At 35.0% G+C, this 23,608-nt stretch overlaps 1 protein-coding gene across 1 annotated transcript; it reads right to left on the reverse strand.

The window, feature by feature from the left end:
* Positions 1 to 810: 810 nt before the first annotated feature.
* On the reverse strand, positions 811 to 21,561 carry LOC100893681 (Golgi resident protein GCP60). Its single transcript, XM_011666605.2, has 9 exons — positions 21,331 to 21,561; positions 18,358 to 18,499; positions 14,719 to 14,859; positions 11,054 to 11,179; positions 7,643 to 7,730; positions 3,798 to 3,924; positions 3,171 to 3,302; positions 2,216 to 2,521; positions 811 to 1,651 (listed from the first exon to the last, which is right to left on the reverse strand). Exons 3-9 carry the CDS (start codon positions 14,814 to 14,816, stop codon positions 1,404 to 1,406), a joined length of 1,125 nt encoding a protein of 374 aa, XP_011664907.2. The 5' UTR covers positions 14,817 to 14,859; positions 18,358 to 18,499; positions 21,331 to 21,561; the 3' UTR covers positions 811 to 1,403.
* Between the last annotated feature and the right edge of the window lie 2,047 nt (positions 21,562 to 23,608).

A 23,608-nucleotide genomic window follows, 5' to 3' on the forward strand; every position in this document is an offset into this window, starting at 1 on the left:
TATATGAAGTAAAGAATTAATCTCCCTTCTTTTCCTTCATGCTCCTGATTTCTACCATTCTTGGTATCTGTTGGTAATGTTGATTTGTATATTAAAAGGCTCTGGTAAAGTTAGCTACTCTCAGATTTAGAATCATCACAGCCAAGCCATAATTTTATTGTGTTTAATGATCACAATGGAACACAAACAAATATCTGAAAGCCTCTTCTTATAAATTTTCCCCCTTTTTTTTCTGTAGCAGACATTTTGCTTGTTAAAGATTAGTTTTGAGATGTAATGACATTTTCACAAACCAATGCCAGAATAGATTCCTTTGAAGTTGAAAGGTTAACATATTTGTGTTACTTTTTACATCACTTTTATCCTCTTGTCTCAAACCATAAGCTCACATAAAATTCAACATCAACAACAGTCAAAATATAAATATATATCTATATAATTTTCAGTATATCGTCTCCTTTTCCCAACTATTTTATCTGAATTGAAGACACTCCTCTCTCCCGTTGCATGTTATCATAGTTGTAAATACATGTAGCAGGAATAGCTGCAAAGAGAATATAACTCTATATATCTCTTCAAACTGCACCAGAAATGTTGCAATGAGTCAAAATGAGTGCTCTGACTTTCTCTTGAAATCTGCAAGCCACTGCATATTAGAGCTCTTTTAAATTAAGGTAGCATCATTCTCAGTCGTTTTCTTTACTGGCTTCTTCGCTTTCTTGGGGGCTATATATTTACACAAATATCAGAACAGCTGTAGCCTGAAACCTCACTCACCCACCCACGTATCCACACATGTCGTATGTGAGAGAGAGAGAGAGAGAGAGATAGAGCTGGGAAGGGAGTTACATTTTTTGTTAGTAACAACTATTTTCCCCTTGTCTGCAAATTTGAAGATCCAATAATTTTGTTTTAATAAGATGTTATATCATATATCTCTACAGTCCTATCTACATGTATGTATTGAGAACGAATTACATATTTCTGTTTGATTCGCAAATTTATGGTTTCAAAATCTAATTGAAGGTATATTTTGGCAGCTCTTCTCCGCAATTAGCTTCAAAATATAGTAATTCTTGAACCCAGACTTGAGCAAATACTTGTAACTAAATAGCTACGAGGAACATGACTTCCAGCTTTCAATTTGAGATTTCAAATGAATGACACTTCCTTTAATCTAATGTAACCCATACACGAACATTTCTGTTTATTCCTCATTCAAATTAGTGCTCCACATACATAAACAGCAACATATGGCAGATATTAGGGACAATGCACCAGGTACTCGAGGCCAATGCAATGCGGGTATGATTCAATACAGAACAGTGTGTACAAGAGTGGCACAGGTTATAATCATATACACATTACCAGCATATCACATATGTGTTTAGCCTGGGTGTTATCTAGGTTTCTACGGCGTCTGGGGGCGTCCTACCGGGTTGGGTATCTCTGGTGTAATACACCCGATAGTAGAGTGTTTTGGATCTGAAGAGGGAGTAGGAGTTGTCAAACTTGAGCAGATAGATTCCTCTGCCAGGATACTTGTGACTTCCAGCATACACCTCCTGGTGGCAGTCTCGTCTATAGATTGGAATGATCTCATCCATCGGGGGTCCTCTATCCTTCGTTCCTCGCTCGATGTCACTCTTTCCTGCATAGTACAGTGATGAAAATGAAGGATTAGGGATCAAATGGACCCAGTTTGAATCTTAAAGGTCAGCTAAAGTAAATGGTCTTTGGTATGAAAGATATCCTTGAGCAGATAGATTCCTCTGCCGGGGTACTTGTGACTTCCAGCGTACACCTCCTGGTGGCAGTCTCGTCTATAGATTGGAATGATCTCATCCATCGGGGGTCCTCTATCCTGAAAGATATCCTTGCATACTGGAAAGCCCTTTTATGGCAATCCAGCTAAAGCCAAGTAATAATAACCCATGAAGTTATCTATGGACTGCATTGGATACATAGTAAGACACTCACTCTACTCAAACTCAAACGCAATGGTTCTTGGGTCAGGAAGTATCCCTGTAAAAAAAAATGACTACTTATTCTTGGGTTAATGGATAAATTCTATGCCCTCCCTTCATCTTGGAACATACTACAGCTTCAAGGTCGAGTTGGATTAATGGTTTTTAAACATGCCTCTAAAATCAGTCAATATTTTATACTATCCCATACCTCTTAAGTACCCTGAAAGATGAGAAATATTACTTACCGCCTCCTCCTTCTTCATCTTCAAACTCTTCTTCATCCTCACTGGAATCACTAACATGGACGCTGATTGCGTTACTCTCTGCCTCCGTCCATTCAAAGTAGAGACCGAAGCCGATATCATAGCTATCCGTTGCAAACTCCCAGAAGATATACTTTCCCTCCTGGTGTGTGGGTACACGTACAGTCACTGTCTCACCATGCCCAACCTTTATCACAGACTCCTTCTCTGATACCAGCTCTTTCTTAAACTCTTTGATGTTCTTGCGTGTCCAGCATGATGCCTTGCAGATGACTGGATATTGGTCCTCTGTAATTCGTAAACAGGACAAAGCAAAAGCGATCAAATCTTCCTCAATAACTTTGACATTTTCATCCCTATGTAGTTGTTTTGCTTAGTGTTCAACTTTCACCATATGTAAAAGCACCTAAATTGGAGGCAAGTAAACAATAGTCAAACATAATTTCATCTAAGGTACTTAATACAGGTACTTAAATGTATTCTATCCACATTCTTTTATTGTTATCAATATATCTTCTTGTTTCAATCACACAGATGACTCCTTAAAGATTTTCATGTTCACTTTTAGTTTCATGCCTCTCTCACAAGATGTTTCTATAATTCCTTATCTCAAAAAAGCCCTAAAATCCTTGCAAATACTTATGATACATATCAATACATTGAACAATAACAAGAGCAACAAGTAAGAATACTACCAATTTTGTAACAATTTGTAAGAAAGGGAAATAACCAGAATTAGAAACCCATGAAGTACTATGAAACAAACATGCTGAATAAAGTGAGTAGAGATATATCTAATTTTTATACACTACATCTTTCTGAACTACAAGGATTTCTCCTTCTTATATACCATTGATCAATGTATATATTTGGTCTAGCTGAACTTTATTTATATCCTCTTTGTATCCTTGTATCTATTAATCTAAGCTTCACTCACCATCACTGTTGAGGGGAATATTATTGATATCTCCATTGGGAGGAGCAGTATCACCTTCACCACCCAGCTCTAGGTGACTAAGATCTTGTGCTAGTTTGTTAGGAGATGTGCCATCTTGTGGAGACACTCCCTCTGCAAGAAATGGGAAATGAAGTAACAGGATGGTAACATAAAGTACATTTTTTATGAAAAAATAAACACTGAATTTTGGCAGAAAATTACATCGCTTCCTATAAGTACCAGCTAGGCTAAAGCCGGAGTAATAATTATAGCGCCTCGGAATAGAATTTCTAGATAGACGGCGCTATAGAAATGCCTATAATTATTATTATTACCACTACCTGTACATTCCTGGCTTTAAATTAATAATACAATATTACAATCTGTATGCAAATCAAATGCTTGTAACATATTCATTAATGTTTTTCTGCATACATTAAATAATTGCAATTTATCATATAGTGCTCTTTAATACAGTAATTGTATCACAATAAAACATATTACATATGTGATATATAAAAGATTAATAATTTGCAGAAAGCTTCACAGAAGCACAATGACTATTTTAGTTGAATAAGAAGAAGATCAATTTACAGCTTTCCACTTGAGAATAAACTCTCTACTTACCTGTTTGGTTTTCCATGGTTAATGAAGGAGCAATATGATTGTGTTGTTGCTGGTTTTGTGCCTCTTGGATCTGTTGCATGTACTGCTGGTAATAGTGCTCTTGAAGTTGTTGTAGAAAAACTTGTTGCTGCAACAATAAAATGAAACAAAATTGAAAAACAAATTTAGATCAAAAATGTAGAGTAGTCTCATTGATTTATCATAATTCATAATTTTGTAAAAGGTAATATGAACTGTAATTAGACATATATGTATACAATAAAGATGCATGTATTAATGCATACATTACATTCCATGTGCAAAGGGGTCTATTACTATTGTAATAACAATATGTGCATAATATGTACAGAAACACTGATGGGTATGGCAAGTGTTAATTTCTGTTATTATGTAACTACATGAAGTAAGTTATACTAGTATGTTTGGCAGATTTTGTTGTCCATATAGAATAAGATGCCATGCCGTTCATATTGTACGGAGAGTGAAATCATTGATTCAAATCCTGCATTATTAGGTAGACTACTTCTATATTCACGATTCTACAGTCACTTATTTAGTTTCCAGATTAGTATCTTTACATAATATATTCCTGACAAAAACACTGACGAAGAGAAATAAAAGAAGAAATACAATAAAATATACAAAATAACATGCAAGTAGGGTATAAGAAGTAGAAAAGATTAATGGAAAAAATACAATAAAATTAATATGTAGAAGTTGCCTGTCTATATATATTTTGTCCAAATTATTGAAGCATAGCATATCAGTTTGGTTCATGTTTCTGATAAAGGCATAGTTGAATGAATTCTACACCCCCAATCACGTTGTGGACATCTTTGCTATCAACCACATTGTATCGGTACACTGAACTACCATACTTGTTCACATATTGTTTTCACTGGGTTTTTTAAAGCATACTGTTATCCTGTGTTTTTGTATCTTTTAACCCATAGCAATTCAGATTTTTTTAAATTCTTATTTTCTATTCTTTTATGGTATAGGGTATGTATGACAAAGCATCAAGTGTTTTTGACGTTCATTTAGAGATCGCTTCAGTCTGGATATTGACTGTCGCCTGCTCATAGAAGGATGTCGCAAATAGTTTTGTTCCCAAGGAAGGGTGGCGAAGCATGTTTACTAAAACTCTCAAAATTATTATTTTTTAATGAATGCTTGTCCCCCTAAAATGTTATATTTACATTAAACTTTAAAGGACAATTTCCATTGGAAAGCAAATATATTAATATCTGTAAAGCGCTTAGAGACAGTACTTCACTATATACATCAAGATTCATTATTATTAATTTTTATCATTATTTGGTCAAACGTCAACTTTATACAACATATTCATATTGAGAAAGCAAACAATGTATGTTACATGTACAATCCTTGCATAAACAATCTGTTTCCATGGTTATACAACTATTTAGATGCTACACTAGATAACATGCCCTCAGGTCATACAAATAAATTGCATCACTACCAACCATTTACCCTTTACCAGGGTGCAAATCCCCCCCTCCCCCATACTATAGTAAAAAGGAATCACCTTTTCCCCCTCGTTTTTATTTCAGACTTAGTAGACGGACAAGACGGACATGGTTCCCCTAATGTTTCTTACGTAACAACAACTAAATGTACATGTATGCATCATTAAAAATGTTTTCCATGAAAATAAGACATAAAACAGGCCTTTAAAATTTTTTCAACACTTAAAGTTGATACTCTAAGCAAATAAATGTCCCTTAATTTGTTACCTACGGCAAGTAAATGTTATTTTAAAGTTTTTCAATTACTTAGTATATCACAAAAAAATTCTGTCTACTCGAAATCCTCAATTGAAATGTCTAAAATATCCGCCTCTCTTTGCATAGAAAATCAGTCACGACGCTGGTCTACTATTTATGACCTCACGTCCGGGAGAGAGTATATTCACGTACCCGGATGTTCCATAGCAAACATGTGCAGAGTGATACGATTTTCTGCATATTTTTGTTTCAACGGCTGAAAAGTCTAATAAATCATAATTCTATGTACAATTCTTTACCTTCCCCTAGTACTTCATAGTATTAATATCAATTCCCCTTTTAAAAATTATGACATATACATGCCAACGATGTGCTATTAGTCGATATTTTCACCATGTAATTTTTGTTTTGGTGTTGAAATCGGCCCAGGCACGGAGTGATCAGCTGTCTACCCATGCACAGTTCATTACCATACACTACAGCGATCTCCCGATCGGGTTTCTTCTTCCTTTTTCCCATGTCTTTCGCCTTCCTTGGCCCTGAACATCCTTCATCTACCAATTCTGACACCGGTAGTCAGGAGCAAGTCTTTGTTAGTTGTTTTTCTTAGCTGGCAACGTCGCTTTCATTCTCTTGCAATTGCCGATAAACATAATAGCGCACGTACGTTCCATCACAAGCAAGTAGCGCCTAGAGCAGCGGCTTGGTCTTACCTCCCGATTCTGCTCGCTCCACGAACGTTCATGCAAGAGCCGCATCACTCGCCAAAATATTGGAAGCGCGCTTGCATGATCTCGTTCAAGTTTGATATAGTACAACATAAAATGTTTAACTGGTACTGTATCCTTTTTATCGCAGTCACACACATCTATGATAAGTACTATCATAGTTCTAGACCTATTCGTTTTACAAAACTGCTCATGTACATCTGATGACAATATAATGCATCCGCCTATTCATAAGTGCACGATTTAACTTTAATTCCTAAGCAGTAAACTCGTCTTAAATCTCTACCAAATAGGTGAATATGAGGAAAAAGAAATCAGCGACTGGAAAATGTTGCTTCGTTATTCTTCATTCAAATGAAAACAGAAAATCCATCAAATATACTCCTTAATAACAACAAATCTAAGCTCTGACAGGATAGCATTTACGTAGGGATATCACTGCCATTCACTCTCACTGAGCCCATATGACTCCCGTTCGTGACGTCACGGATAGAGGCCCGACTCTACGTGCACTTCCGGGTTTCAGACTTAGATATTTTGGTAGAGTTTACTCGAATAAATTCATTATTCTAAACTTGTTTTGTCGGGTGGACACCATTTGGTGTTATTATGGGGGTTAAAAGCTTTCTATTTATGTAATTATCTCAGTATTTGGGATTGTCTTAGAGTATCAACTTTAAAAGTTTGGAATGGTACATATAGAGCCAATTCATTGCTTCGTGGGGATTTACATTCACCCAAAATTGAATCAGATCAGTTTATATCATTAATAATGGTCCGGTTTTCACTCAGACTTTCATATTATCTTTAATTGTACATCTGGCATTGAAGTAACTACCTTAGCACCATTTTCTCTCATCTGAACAATGTTACCAAATCCCTTTAAGCAATCCAATAGAATTGACATGGAGTAAACAAGAATACAAAAATATGATATCTGCAAATGAATGTGATGCAAAATACGACTAAAAGCTGAGAGGTACAGCACAAAAGGACGAGGAATAACCTTGATCAAGGTAATTGAACAGAACACACAGTCCAATGTGTCTACTTGCACATGTTGAGCAACTGCAATTATGAAGAAATGTTTTGCAAGCTCATTACAATTACTACGCCATTACAGCCCAAAAAAATTCAGAATGTTTTTCAACAAGTTTCTTTCAAAATGTAGTTTCATTATTGCCAGGGGCCCTCCTCTGAAAATGTTGAACTTTGGTTTTAATGGGAACTGGCAGAAATTATTGATTAATGCCTGCAGGGAATACAAACAAATAAATTACCTTAAATTAGATTGAAACTTACATGTATGACAGTTAAAAGGATACCCGGTACTACAGAAGACAAAATAATAACTCAAATTAAAACTTACCTGCTGTGGATTATGTGGGTATTGCTCTACAGCTAAAGGACGTAGCTGGGGTTCTAGCTGTTGATATACAGACTCTTTAAACTGTAACCTAATTTATAGAAATGAGAAAGAATTCAACAATAAACACTCATGCTTTTACTAACCATAACTTCATGTACATCATGCATAGACCAGTTTGATATGTTCTTTATTGATCTGATAGACTGAATGCATTTACTAGGTTCTAGCAAGTCAATAATTGCCTATTTGTAAACAATTGAGAACCGACATGGAAAATATACATTGTACAATCAGCTGAAGAAAAACAAAATGCTGTACTACCAACATGAATCTCCTCGGTACTACACATGTACTGATACTACAACATGCAAGGGATATAATGAGAACTACTGCATATGGCACTGGAATGTAAATACACACTCTGGGGTATATATATATTTTAAAACCTTGTCGAACTACCGGTACACAAATAGATTTCACTTTATGAATGTACAAATTTATTCAGGCAAATTTACATGTACGTGTATATGTGTTTGTCCCATATGAACCGGGAAATTTATTTGAGTGTTGTTGTTTTTTCTATGTGGATCATACATGGTACAATCAGGTGATCTTCAATCCCTCTTCCCCCTTGCACTCCCTTTCTCCAGAGGCAGAGCTCATCTCAAAGAGCAACCCTCACTCCACACTGTCTACTTTGGAAATGAGTCCCTGCTTACTGTTACTTACAGATCATATCTTTCATTTACTAAAGTGCATTCATCAAGCTTTTCTTAGTCTTAAAGACCCTATCCAATGAAATTACAACTTTATATCAATGGAAAGCTGAATGAACGTAGAATACAAACATATAGAAATGATAAATACTTTCCCTTTCACTCAGTTTCACAAACAAATTAAAAATTAATTTTCTGCACCCCTCCAAATTACTGGTCAACAGGGGTCAAACTTGCTGAAGTTACCCTGACGACATAACATGTGGACCCGATTGACTCGCCTATATACATGTAGCTGAGGCGATGAGCCATGCTTAATTAATAATAATAATAATAATAATAATAATAATAGCCTAATACTCCACTCCAAATTTTATTAAACCGAAACGGAAATTCTTTTTGCCCAATTGATCGTGAGCCCGGCAGCCACTGAGCAGCGCCAGATCGACATTGCTCTATCCCTTAATGTTGAACGCCAAAGTCATTGTGAATATGTGTACTCCACATATTCGATGTCATCAAATCGATAGCTAGTTTTTAGGTCGACAACTTTCAAAGCTTTAGGTTTTGAATTTTCAGAGACTTGTTACTCCTCTGACAGATGCTAACATGGCTTATAACTGATATTATTGTAATCTAGGGATTATAAGCTTTCCATTGATATAAAATTTGTCTATTTCATTTTTCTCTTCCGACAGGGTTTGTAAATAATGCAAAAGTTTCATCCTACAAAATCAATGGACCATAAAGAAAGTGTTTGGTTTTATAGTAAGTTTTTCTTTTCTTCAAAGGCTTATTCTTTTATAATAATACCTAGCGGATGACAGATTACGGATACCTATCATCGTGTTTATTTAGTAGTTCTCTATCTCCCACTGGCTTAGTACTATAAGTTCTGTTTTGAACAATGCCCTTATGTTCTGGAGTACGCATGCAGTTGCCCTTTTAAACATACCGTACACAAGATTTGCTGCTGGCTGCTCATGTGCATTATGCTACATAACTTATACATAGACTCAAAGTACCATTAAAATGGAAAATAGCAAAAAGACGAGTGTCATTAATATGCTTAAAGGAAGAATACAGCTTTGCAGTGAGTACCAGTACTTAAAGCAAGGTGCCTGAGCATACATGGCATTTATAAATTCAAAATCAATATTGAATATGTCTCTATCACAGTAAATCATGTTATTTCATAATGCATTCAATTCTGATGTTAAGAAAAAGGACTCATTCACAATTCTGCGATGCGATTAGTTCAAGTGCAAGAATGTAAAAAAAAAAAAATTACTATTTTTGGTATTATACCTATGAGGATTGAACACATATAAAACTATGAAACCTCACCAACAGAAACCTATTATAATGGACCAGAATGTTGGCTTTCAAGAAATTGTGAATTTCATGAGGAGGTTTTCTTTACTTAGCCCCTCTCCCCCCCCCCCCCCCCCCCCCCCCCTCATCTTCCCATTTCCCCCAATAATCTTGAGCTTGTAATACACAGGTTAGTACATTTCATCTTCTATTCACGTCTATCTGAAAGGGAACACTCAGTCTGTGAATGGTGAAGGAACCCATTTGTCCGTCTGGATCCATAAATAAGATCTGTTCAGTGGTTTAGAGGTAGTCAATAGGATCAAGTCAGGATTTCCTGCCGTGGTCTCAGGCAGCAGAGATACCACACAAAAGACAAAGACTTTCATCCAATTCATGACTTTCACCAATACTGAGCACTCTGTATTTAATAGGGAAGTAAATCTTTGTCTGGTATTAAGAGAGCTAGCTACTCAATAAATAAATAACAAGCTAGGTAGCAGTGGAACTCATTACTAAATAATGACATGAATGATCATCAAAATGTAAAATCTATCAGTACAGGTCTGCCATATCAATGTCACATACATGAAGCAATATACAAAACAATAGGAAAGAATTCCTTGAATGCCGTGAGCGCCCAAATCGGTAGCCTAGCTGAGCCGGGGTAAAATTTGAGCGCCTGGAGCACCTTGCATGGTGGATATGGGCGCTATATAAATATCTAATATTATCATTATTATTTCAATTTCATATCCTCCATTTTCTATGTGTGCTTCATAATTTGAAAGGTGTGGATTCTTGAATATGTTGGGGAAGACCTTCTGTTTTGTAGATGATTTCTTTACTCTGAAAAATAAATGCTTCTTCTGGAGAAAAAAAAAGAAAATAAAGCAGTCGAAAATGATCTGTGTTCTGACTGTGTGTGTATTTCCCTCAAAAATATTTCTGCAACTGAAAAAAATGTATTCCTTTTTATTCAATTTCTTCCTTTGGATAAATAACAATATGAGAAAGTAGATAAATATATGGGAATATTTGTGCATAACGGATTCTTATTCAATGATCAAGAATGTTCTTAAAGGTATCATTTAGCAATGTTTGCAGTTTTACAAATCTGAGATGTATGACCCTACGTGTTATCAGTGTCTGTGATATGACGTAATATTGAAGCCCTAAAAAAATTGTGCTTCAATATGATCATGAAGTGCCTCAAAAAAGTAAAAATCTTTGAGTGACCGGTTTTTACCATACTCATTTTCCCTAACAGACTGTAGTGTAATAAAAAATGTTAAAAGCATTTTGTGAAATTTCGATTTCGATTTTGTTTAGAATCTGAGGCAAAGATACCCAATCCCTTTATTGATAGGATCATACAAACCTTTGTTGTTCTTCCCTTAGTCTTTCTGCTTGCCTTGCTTCTTCTTCTTTCCTCAGTCTTTCTTCTTCTAACCTTTCTTGTTCTCTCTCTTCTTCCTCACGCTTTCTTCTCTCTTCCTCTTCTATCCTATTTGAAGATAATATGAACAATTTACACACAGCATTAATAAACACTTGCAGATGAAAATTGGAATATAAATAGATGAAGTAAATTATCATATAGGACATTCCTTGTGGCATTTTTGCTTTCAATATGCAGTCTTGATTAAATTCATTTGTGAACTCAAATATACAATCATTTTACAATTTGATTAAATTTTACCTGCTCCATCCTTTTATCATCCATATGTTCATCTTCATGCAATAACCACATTTCTTTTAATACACTTTGGTTTAACCGCATATAATATTCTTTCATTTCATGCATATTGAACCTCGTTCTGTTTTTTCTTATTTTTCCAAGTATCATATTGCACCTTGTAATCTCCTGGCCCATCATGTATTCCATAATTACAATGCATGTCTTTGCACAAACAAGTTCAATTACTGAAATTAGTGATACCGGTATTCAAGACTTCACTAAACGAGATGGAGAAATATTTTCTTTTCCTCAGCCTGATGCCTTTTGAGTGTTATCAGACACTCTAGTCTCCTTGGTGGGCCCCTAAGGGAGAGGTTTATGACTGGAGGAAGATGGAGATGAAACTCAAACCAGGGGATTCAATCGTACGCATCCCAAGCAACTATCAACGTCTTCATAGGAAGCACCCACACAACACAAACCCTTCAAATCAGGAAATTACCAAGAAACCAATCACTATAATTCAATATATCTTATTAGAAAAATAATTTGAAAAATTTGTGCAGAAGGATTGTAAATGAGATATAATATACACCCAGGTACATGAACATTAACGTTAATAATAATAATAATAATAATAGTGGGTTCTTGTATAGCGCTCATGTCAGTCATCTAGTTTGCATGTGGCTTGCTGAAAAACTTGATAAAATTTTAAATGCAGGAAAAAAAAAGTATACTCCCAAAATTCATGTATTTTGGAATTAAAGTGAAATCATTTCATCAACTATAGGATTTGATTATAGATAAACTATTAACAGATTTATAGTAATTTCCTATGTCATATCTTACTTTATATACCTCACTTAAGAAATCCAGCCATCTGATTGGTCGAAATTGCATTCATAAACTTTAATTATTCCTGTAAAATTCCCGGTAAAATTCCAAACCCATGTAATAGTTCAAAAAAATAGTTCTAAAATCCCAGTAACCATGGTTACTGGGAAAATAGTTCAGTCTTGGTAAAATACCCATAGGTTTACATGTTAAAAAATGGTTTGAGCGATTGCGGATACCGTACGTGTGCAAAGAATTGGTCGGTATTTTCATACAAGACAAGACAATTCCAAACAAGACAAAAATGTCTAAAGAAACTCTCCCAAGATTTCAACTTATCAAATGCAAGACTCGCTGACAGCAAGAACAAAAATGGTACGTGAAATTATCCATAAACATGTTCGTTTAGTTGCTGAAAATGGAGTACCAGCATAGACGTAGACGAAAATAGATCTAGGGTCTAGTAGTCAGGGTGTCTGATCGCGCACCCGATGTTGTGTGCTGAAATTCTTCCCATAGAGATTGCGCGCAATGCAGTCTCTATGCAGTCTACGTGCATTGAGCGACCATGCAAAAAAAGTCAAGTTTTTTTTTTCAATTCGAGATTCAAACCTTTATCTGCTGTGATCCTGAAGGTGATACTCAATAAGGGAGGTGTCATATGAAAGCGCAGGTTCTTCTCCATATTTCCCACAGGGCCGGCCCACCTCCAAAATTGTAAAAATATCTTGCTTAGACTACAATCTAGATCTAGTCTACTCTCAAAGATACACTCATAAAAAACAACCGTGCAGATAAACTAGAGAAAGGCCAAGGTGGTGTCATTAGTTGACTCTTTTGTTTTCGGCATATAAAAGTATTAATGACTGCTTTAATATTCGAGAAATAGTTGTTTTTATACGCTCTCGGGAAGGTTACAAAGCAGTCATTAATACTATACTATTTATCAAGATTACAGAGGTATTTGAAGTCAAATTGACTTTAATACATGCGCATACTACTTCTGATTACAATATGTTAGAAAATAGTGATACATTAATGATTGTACTTATAATAAACAGCATTGGTTCATAATCCGGGTATTCCAGTTATCAGACTTTACAAATAAAATGTCAATGACCTGTAGCAATTCAGCCTAATCAATATACATTTCATTATTTTCTTAAAGATTAATAAAAGAGTCCTGAATTAGGAACTTATACATGTATGTCTTGAGTGAGAGTACGAAAGTCTGTTTGTATCAAATACACACATGAATTGGGTACCCATTCTTTGCAACTGACTTTTCATTGGCAAGACCCTCTACCGTATATTTCTACCAAGTCGTAAGAATTGTACCTTGCCCTAAGTACTCTCAGCACTCACAGCTCCTCAGTACTGCACTTCAAAATATAGGATCCCCCGAAAATGTTCTTTCAATGCAAAATTCTACCTGAATCTAAAGAAGTGAAGGTAATATGTGATGAGACTTTTAATCTGATAACGGAGACAATCATGTCCTGATTCTAAGGCACACCCATGGACAACTTTCTATAATTTGATTCTTGAGATTCCAGATTCTTTCCTTTTCCCTGCTGGCCTCCTACTTACAGTACTGATGGGAAAGAATTGGCAAATTGAAGTTCTCATTCAATTTCCAACTGAGAAAAAGAAAATGCACACTCAGCTAAAAAAAAAAGAGAAAAGTGGACAATCTTTATTGTTCAAAATTTCCATTTAAAATGTCAATAATATATAATAAAATATATATTAGATTAAAGAAAAATTGATACTCTACCAACATCAATTAGGATCAATTTCATACCTTCACGTTTGGATGGACACATTCATTTAACTGTTAGGTCTGATTAAGAAAATTGGAAAAATGAAGCAAGAAGCCATTCAAATGTGCATCTGCAAGACTTTCATGTTCAACAATGAAAACAAAAAAATGAGAAAGAATGGGGACTGAGCTGTGAATGTCAACTGTAGTCTCAGGACTGCATGGTTTTGACAAGCGTGGTCAAGATGCTTCTCCTTTCCACCTAAGATGGTGGACGAGCCATAGTATACCTCCATTTTCATCAACATTTGACTAAGCCAAATGCCCCATTTTTGCAATTTTTCTTTCAGACACTCATTTATTGTTAAATGGCTAAGCTGTCTCATTCATAAATGGTAAGATTCCAATTACATATTATGTCAAAGAAGGATTAATTTATGTTTATTTTTATATAAAAAAATAACTTATAACTTATAATCTTAAACACCGTAAATTTCTGTGTATAAGACGCAACCTTTTTTGGGGGGGGGGAGGGGAATTTTTTTTTTGTACCCGTGTATAAGACGCACCCTGACTTTCGAGAAAAAAAATTGACTGGAAAAAGTGTGTCTTATACACAGAGATTTATGGTACACTATAGTCTCCACTTTTTTTTTTTTTTTTGTGAGTGCATTTTCTTTTCCTGCAGCGACATTGAAAGAACATCTCTTCCAATATACCCTCCCATCATCCGCCCACTGCATCACTGTTTTATCATTCTAGTATTTACCTTTTTCTCTCTTGCTCTTCTTTTTCTCTCCGATGAGCTTCTATATAAGGCTGTAGCTGTGGGCATCGACTCTCAAGCAGCTCACAGAACTGTAGCATACAATCCTCCTTACTGAGATCCCCTAAAGCTTGCCATTCTTTTCTACATGGGGGGGGGGGGGGGGGGGGGAGAGAAAACAACATAAATAAAGTCCTAAACAGATTTATCTTGTTCTTAAATTTTACTCATGAAATGGCTCTATCACTTCAGTTTGTAAATGTTTGCATATATGTCTGTAAACCCCCAACTAGTAAGGAGAACATGCCTTCTAGCTATCCTCAAGCACTGGCCAATGGTATTTCTATTCTATTTTCTGATTCCTTTGTCTCTGTACATTTTTTGTTTTGTTTTGTTGACTGGAATTTAAATAGATTAATTAATAAATAAAATCAATAAACAAAATTCAGTGAATTGTTGTTGCTTCGTAAATAATTCTACTACTAGCTCAAAAAAACTTACAGCTGTAGGAAAAGATTACAATATCATCAGGTGATTTCACTGATTAATTAACAATACTGTACAATATTGCTCTAAATACAGAAAATTTTTTATTATAAACATCAGCACAGAGAGACTATCAGTAAAGATTTTAATTAAAAAAGACATAATTCAAATGGTGGCAGTAAGGAAAGATACATTGACTTGTGGGATATAAATTCAGTACATTATTACTATTAACGGAATGTGCTGCAGGGAGTGGACTGAGATGTAATGGAAGATTAGATACATTAGTTGATGAGAGCTGCTGGAAACTATGTATCAGTCAGTCAAAATGATTAAATTAAAGGGAAATCCAATCTTGATACCAAACTACTCTAGAGGAAAGCAGCAAAATAAGAGGACTAGACTGGTAAAATTTTGAAAAACTTTGTAATCGCTATAGGTATGGACTCAAATTGGCTGAATCTGTAATATCTGATAATATGTGATGTAGTGGCGAACAACTTTCCCATTTGTTTCAACACACAGAATGAATAACATTTCAATTTTTCAAAAATGTATGGCTCAGGAGGGTCTTTTCTCTTTTAGAGGACCTATACTTATATGCTATCTATTATATATTTTTAATGTGCCCTAAGGGAAAAATCACTTAGGAGAAAAACAGAAATTAATAACAATTTTGTACAGGACGAACAGGAGAGTTCTCAGCAAATACGCCAAAAGCCACGGACCAAACTGCCAATTTGAGATTTGCTTGGATTTAATGATCTCATATTTTAAACAATAATAACTTTCTTATTATTGGTCTGATTTATTTCAATCTGTTGCAATTCTGTTTCTCTTATTTTTCTGCTTTCATACAAATGAGCTTATTACAAGGTTTGGAATCGCCCTTTAAAATCTTTCCCTGAGGGTGTGATTTACTCAGGATATATGATTTCATGTTGACAGGTGAAGTAATGCAATTCCATAGGTAAGCAAAATTCTTTCCCCCTATCATCAATCTACACCAAGAAACTGCTATATATATAGTAAACAACTCTACACAATTTTTTTCTTCTATAGTGGCTGCATCTGAGCTTTATCAGAGCTTGGATGACAACCTTTCAATAGAAAGTCTGGAATAAAAAATGAAGATAGATCTAACAATTAAATATCAGGAATGACCTTTTGATGGGATTGTTAAAGTCTGCATTCAATCCCAGCTCAACTCAATCTAAGACTTCTTTTCTAACGAAGTAGCATAATTTTCAAAATCACGTAGCCATATATATTCAATGCAGACTATATTTTACTGAATTATGTATCATGGTTTCTTATCAAAGCCTGAGTAAAGTGTTCATGAATCAAATATTGACAAGTATAATATTTTGATGGACAGCAATATCATAAATCAGTAAGACAGTGTTTAAATATAAATTCATGTATAGAAGTATTTCACTTTTATTTGGTGTAATACATAAATACTTGAATTATTAATGTAAAAGACACAGTCTTCTTGCCTTTCAGATCAAAATTAAAATGTTTATAACAATTAATGAAAAAAATAAAACCTACATTTGACAAATGATGTCAATCATTCTAGAAATGCTTCTTGATGCAAGAAAAACCTCTACCTGAACAGAAATATTTAATGATATGTCAAACAGACATTCAATACTTCACTGCAAATGGATTTTCTAAGCTTGCAAACAGAGATATATATAGATCGATAAATTCATCTTTAAAGAGAAGGTTGAGTTATAGGGAGAGGTGAAAAATAGTTTGCAAGCATTTTCATTGTTATTATGCAAGTGTGGAAGAATATCAGAAAAAAAAATGTTCCCTGAAATGCATGGTTCTTCAAATGCCTTCATATTCTAAATATGACTTTTTTATGCCACATTTTTATTGATTCGGGCTAACTTGGACCCGGGGACTCGGACCCCGCTGCAAAAATGGTTAGTTTTTGCACGTTTAGGGTAAGGTTTAGGGTTAGGGTAAGGGTTAGGGTTAGAGTTGGGGTTAGGGCTAGGGTAACATGACAACAGACTGACCGTTTTTGCAGCTGGGCCGAGTTGTCTCGGGTCCGAGTTAGCCCGGATCCATGTTTATGTAGTCCTATTACATCTTTCTGTGTACACTGCTTGTTACTTTTTACCAAGACTGGGCCAAATTTCTTATCATTTTGATGATTCCAGAACCTTGCAGTACACACCAATACTTTAAATGCTAAACTTTTTCTGATCGATTCCACACTGTTCCTTTCCCAATGCAATTGCATGACCAGAACTCAACTTTATCTTTAATGCTTGACATTTGTAAATACCATGTGTAAAGAAGGATAATGGAGGGCTGGCTTCATCCAACATCTTAAACCCCCATACTTTTTTTTCATTTCTAAGACTGTAAAGTGATCACTTGCTTTATATTAATTCAACGTGCCACAGGCCTATCACATTTTCATTAAGTCTACGTTGGATGTTTGCATAAGCACCCTGGCTATCTACTCTCCTGTTCTAAACGTCGTTTCAGACTCTGGGAGATCAACAGGGATCAATGGATGCGAGCACATGATTGGAAACTATGATGTGATGAGCAACATGTTATGTAGAGAAGGATGAAATGATAATAAGCAATGGAAATAATGATGAGGAAGGTGATAATTACTATGATGGTAATAATGTTAATGATCATGATGATGTTGATGTTGATAGAGAAGATACTGATTTGATTGATAGTCAGCATCATAGTATTTAAACAGTAATGATGGGTGAGATGATGAATATGGTAATAAAAGATGGTACGAATGGTCACAGTAATTGAGACGGGAATAAAAACAACCAATTTCTTATTCTATTTCAAATAATTACTACAAATACTCCCTCAACTACAGACGAGATATAAGAAATTTTCTGGAAATAGTCTAAGAAAACTGTAAATATTTATGTTCTCAGATTAACCAATATTAATTATGTTACATGTAAAGTATCTATTTTGCATATTATACCTTTGCATTGTGCTATGAAATATGTTGTTTAGAAAGAAGCCGATTTGATTTTACTGAAAAGTACAAATATTGAGAGAAAATGTAATTTCAACACGATACATGAAGCTACAGACTACATGAAAAGCAACAAATGTGGTAAACACATTAAATTATTACATTAAATACATTACCTCCTATCATTGCCAACAACATCTAGATATCCAGGGGGAGGTAACTTTGATTGATCTAATTTTCCGATGGTAACCTGCTTGGTAAATGCAACTAGCTTCAATTTATCTTTGTATGTGAGGTGGATTGCCTTCCCTTCAAATTCTGTTGAGATAAAAAAAAATTAAAAAAAGAGTTCAAAAAATTATCAATAATTTTTTTCTCTCCAACTTGCTATACCTGTTTGTGAAGTGCCTCATACAAATTATTTCATTCACCTGTTACAAATAATTGTATTTCAATAGTCAGAATGCAAATTGCATATATTATATATATATATATATATATATATGTAAGAAGTATAGGGCAAGCCATAATGTTTGTCCTACATGTACCTTGCAACAGAGCTCTAATGTATGGAATTTGCATTTTGACTATTGAGATACAGTTATTCATAACAGGTCACTTAAATAATTTGTTGATTGGAATCGAGGCACTTCACAAAGAACTGAATTTGGTTACATTGAAGAAATTAATTGGTGTTAAATTCTCGAAATAGTATTATCAACACAACTATAAATGATTGTCTATAGATACTAAGATAAATATGTACATGTACCTGTACATGCATGTACATAAGCTCAAGTTTCATGAGACTGTCTCGAGACTGGCTGATACACTTCTCCGTTTTTAATTTTCAAACATGGCTCAATAACACATATGTTCACAGCAAACCTGAACAAATTATGGAAATAGTAAAAAAATTGATATATTTCTGCATTATTTCAGTAGGCTAACGGTAAGTCAAAGATATTTTTGTTCCATATATGTTATTGAGTAATACATCAGAATACCGTACTGACAACAGAGTCATTACATCTCGCTTGAATAACATTGTAGGTGCACAGGTGCTAGTTGGTCTATTAAGTTTGATCAGAAAGAATGAAATGTACATGAACAACAAACCATAATGACCAGATCGACACCATCTGGCATTGCCCAGTTACGAACACTAATCAAGAAATGTTTAATTTACTCTTTGCCTTTTATAATAACAATACATACATGAAGAAAACAACTCTCGATCAGTGAAATCAATGAATAACAAGTGAGTTTGAAAACATAGGCTTGTGTATGGTACATCTAAATACATGTACAGTGTATGATTGCCTGTGTTGCCTCCTACATGTATCATGCACATGTACATATCATTGAGTTATAATTCATTTTTGGAGTTGCGTTAAATCAACTTTATGCAAGATGTTGAAGGCTCCGATTGCAATAAAATATGCATCATGTACATAGTAAGTACTACCATCAAATATCCCTGTACAACAGAAACATGATACATGTACAGTGTAGTTCATGTTCTTTTCAATTTATTTTTTCAGTTTCTAGAGCTCACTCACAACTAAAACTCCTGTCTACTTTCTTGCCGAAATACAAACACAGACAGGACATTACTATTTGGATCATTGATATCCTGTATTTCCTCATTTCAATGTTTACCGGTATGTAATTTTGTAAACGTGAACTACATGTAACTTGTCAACGAACAGAGAGTATTACTATGTTACGAAGTTCTACATGTATGAAATCATCCATGCTATACAGCATTTGCTATGTATAAACAGACAATAAGCTACATGTACATAAACGCTGTACCAGACTACCAGTATTACTCAAAATATTTCCAAAGAGAAAGTACAAAAATGAATATTTCAGCAATAAAATATAATTGGAGGTGTTACATGTAGCAAACACTACATAGGCTTTGTAATAGAAAGACTACAGGACTATCGTGTAGAGGTGTCGTGGTCAATAATTAGTCACCGGACTGTGGATCACTTGGTTCTAGACCCGCCGCGGCACTAATGTCCTTTGGCAAGACATTATCTACATTTGCCACACTCGACCTACAGGTATGTGAGGTAAATTTGTACCCCACTATCCAGTAAGAATTAATTCCTTGAAATGCTGGAGCGCCATAATGGCAGCCATGCTAAAACCAGGGTAATAATAGTGGAGCGTCAGGAGTGTCAAGTTTGACAGACAAGAGCACTATGCAAGGAACCGCTATTATTATCCTATAATTGCCTTATTCAAAAACAATTAGCTAACGGTAGATTATTTGATAATACAAACCAAACATGATGTTTCTTAAGTTATCTTCTACAAACTTTATCTAAGAAGGTACAAATATATCTGTTTATATGTGACCCCTTTTAAATTAAATGTTAGCAGTACAAAACTAGCGTACCAGCAATAACAATGTGTTTGGCTATTTTATGTTGTTGTACACATTACATTGTAAAGTCGTGCATCAATGAAAAAACAATGCTATAGTTGTAATCACCATCAAAATTGATTCTAATGAGTGACATACCGGTAATCTAAACGAATGATGTATATATTCTGTCTATGTGTAGATTCAGCAAAATAAATAAATAAAAATGTAGAACTAAATACCTGAATATTTCATAGAAGATTTTTGCAAACTGTATTCATATGTGATAGTATTAGTTTACTTTCTTTATAGAAAATGCATAGTACATGTATACAATGTACATGTAATTGTTGCTGTAAAATATGAATTTGTACATGTAAGTAAGATTTTAAAATCATCTTAAAGAATAGGTTCACCTTCTATCATAATCTAATGTTTTTTTGATAATCTGGTAAAGGAAAATAGACAAAATCCGTAAAAACGGTATATAACTTTTTAACAAAGAGATGATCCAAGCCAAATTTTGCAAGCTTCGATGATCATTAGACAAAGCAAACAGCTGCAATCATGTAGAACCCTGCACTGTAAGCAATTAGGATCATGAAGAGGAGATGAACAAACAATCAGCATAGTCAATTACATAACAGACATGTTCAGCTCATCTCTGGTCATCTTCCAATGGCTTCACCCTTGATGACAGACATGTACTACACTGCACAAACAGTAACTCCAAATCAAATCATCACATCTCATTAGAACACCAGTCTACCTTTTAAACGTCACCGTTGATTTTCATTGTCACAGGAAAGAAAAGGTGCATTGGAGAATCACAGATAGTGGTCCATCTGCATCAAATGCTATGTGCTAAGCAAATATCACAAAAGCCTTCGAGCAGGCACACTGCGGTAGCTAGATGCAGAAATAGAATCTCCCGACCGACTTCAAAAGCCAGATGATGGAGAGAGCTGTGGGGTCATGTGTCGCAGTAGACAGGCGGAAATGTTAATGAAGTTATAGGGAGAACAGGCAATTTCTGTGGCTGGATATGCGCTCTCCTTTATAGCAGCCAACCGTACAGGGACATTCCATTTAATCTAGAGGTTGGATATTGATGAGCAATTCATGAGGGACTTGACCCTAAGGGAAATGTACTCGATTCACCCAATACTGTGAGTGCAGTAATGCTAACTATTGTTAATACTTGTTGCTGGTGCAAATTACATCTGATATCAACCAGTCATTCTCACTTAATGGGTGAATGATAGAAGAGAGAGATATTTATGTCATAAGTGCACCTGCATGTAGTACAGTCATTTTACGAAATGACCTCCCAGTAATTGCAACAAAAAATATTCAACTGTTTATAATTGTAGTACAGGTAGGTCCATGATTAAAGTACATACAAATGCAATAAATAACACATGAAAAGTTCTCAGGAATCCAATTGGTGGGCACTGGACAATGTTGAAAAATAAAAATCAAGGCTATATTTGCTTTCATCAGAGGGCGTCCTATAAGTGATTGCTCAGAGTCGACGATATAGATTGTGTAAGTTAGACCATGGTGCATGTTGCTTTGTTAGGCTAGCAAACAATTGTAATTTAGTTGGCTTGTCTAATCCGCTATGTTGAAAATTAGCCTTGATCTTTATTTTCAAGGTACAGTAGGATGTATAGCTCGATGTGTAACAAGTAAATTGGGTTTATTAGCATAGAAGAAAGAGAGGAAAGGGTCGAGTAAAAGACGGAGATAAAAATAGAGGACTGATATAAAACTAGAAAGTCAGTGAGAGGGTGAGAGACAGAGAGAGAGACAGAGAGAGACAGATAGACAGAAAGAGAGAAAGAGCGAAAGAAAGGCAAGTTGGGCAGACTTAGTAGTCAAAATACATCAGATTGTAGTACGAAGCTGTGTGTTGACCAAGCCAAAAATATATTTTTTCATAAACTTCTGCTTTAAATGGTATGTTTTCCTTTTCTTTTAAAGGCATTGTTTAACAATTTTTTCAGTTTTACAAATCTGAGACGCATGGCCCAATGTGTTATTAGTGTCTGTGATATGAGATAATATTGAAGCCCTGAAAAATTTGCGCTTCAAAATGATCATGAAGTGCTTCAAAAAAGTAAAAATCTTTGAGTGACTGTTTTTGTCCATACCAGTACTCATTTTCCCTAATAGACTGTATTTTTATGAAAAGCCGTTGGGAATAATAATAATATAATTCCAATTATAAATATCTTGATAATCAGACAGGCAATCGACTTGTAAGTCATGGGATTCCAGACTGACCTAAAAGTTTATAATTATGATTACAGCATGAGCTAAATCCATGATTTTGTTCAGAATCTGAGGCAAAGATACCCAATCCCTTTAAAAGGTAGCCTTTGATAAACACGGCACTTTATTCAATATGAGTCTGTAGGGGGTGGGGGGGGGGGGGGCTAAGATCTGAGTCCGGAATAAATCTAACCATGGATTATGTTATTTGTATAAATCAGTGGCAGAGGGAGACACTTCTTCTGAATCTGAATCTGAATCTGTTCCGGCATGGTCCTAGCCTATCCAATATGCGTCAGGCTTTCTGGCAAGTATACTAATCGCGTTATGGAGACGGACAATCGTGAGGGGATGAGCCCGAGCGCCTATCATCACTGGTGGATACGAAAAGTTATTTTTCTTTTACCGGTATTTACTTTTATCATGTTCTTTTTTTTTGCCAGAGAATCCTAATACTACAAATCTGATGTAACACTACTAAGTCTGCCCCACTTGCTCTCTCCCTTTCTTTCTCTTTGACTTTCTTTCCCTATCTTTTTCTCTCTCGCTCTCTTTATCTCCCTCCATCACTAAATCACTCTGTATCTCTCTTTCTTCTATGCTTAGGAGAAAGACAGAATTTAATTTATGTATTTATTTATTTATGTACACGACAGAAGGGAGCGTTCTCTGCGACTACATCACAATCCACTGCCCAAACTTTCAATTTGAGATTCACATGGGCTTGGCGGCTTAGTGATCTCATATTTCAAACATTCATGACTGTCCTT

The sequence above is a fragment of the Strongylocentrotus purpuratus genome, unplaced genomic scaffold (assembly GCF_000002235.5).
Source record: "Strongylocentrotus purpuratus isolate Spur 01 unplaced genomic scaffold, Spur_5.0 spur5_scaffold_5, whole genome shotgun sequence".
Taxonomy (NCBI): Eukaryota; Metazoa; Echinodermata; class Echinoidea; order Camarodonta; family Strongylocentrotidae; genus Strongylocentrotus; species Strongylocentrotus purpuratus.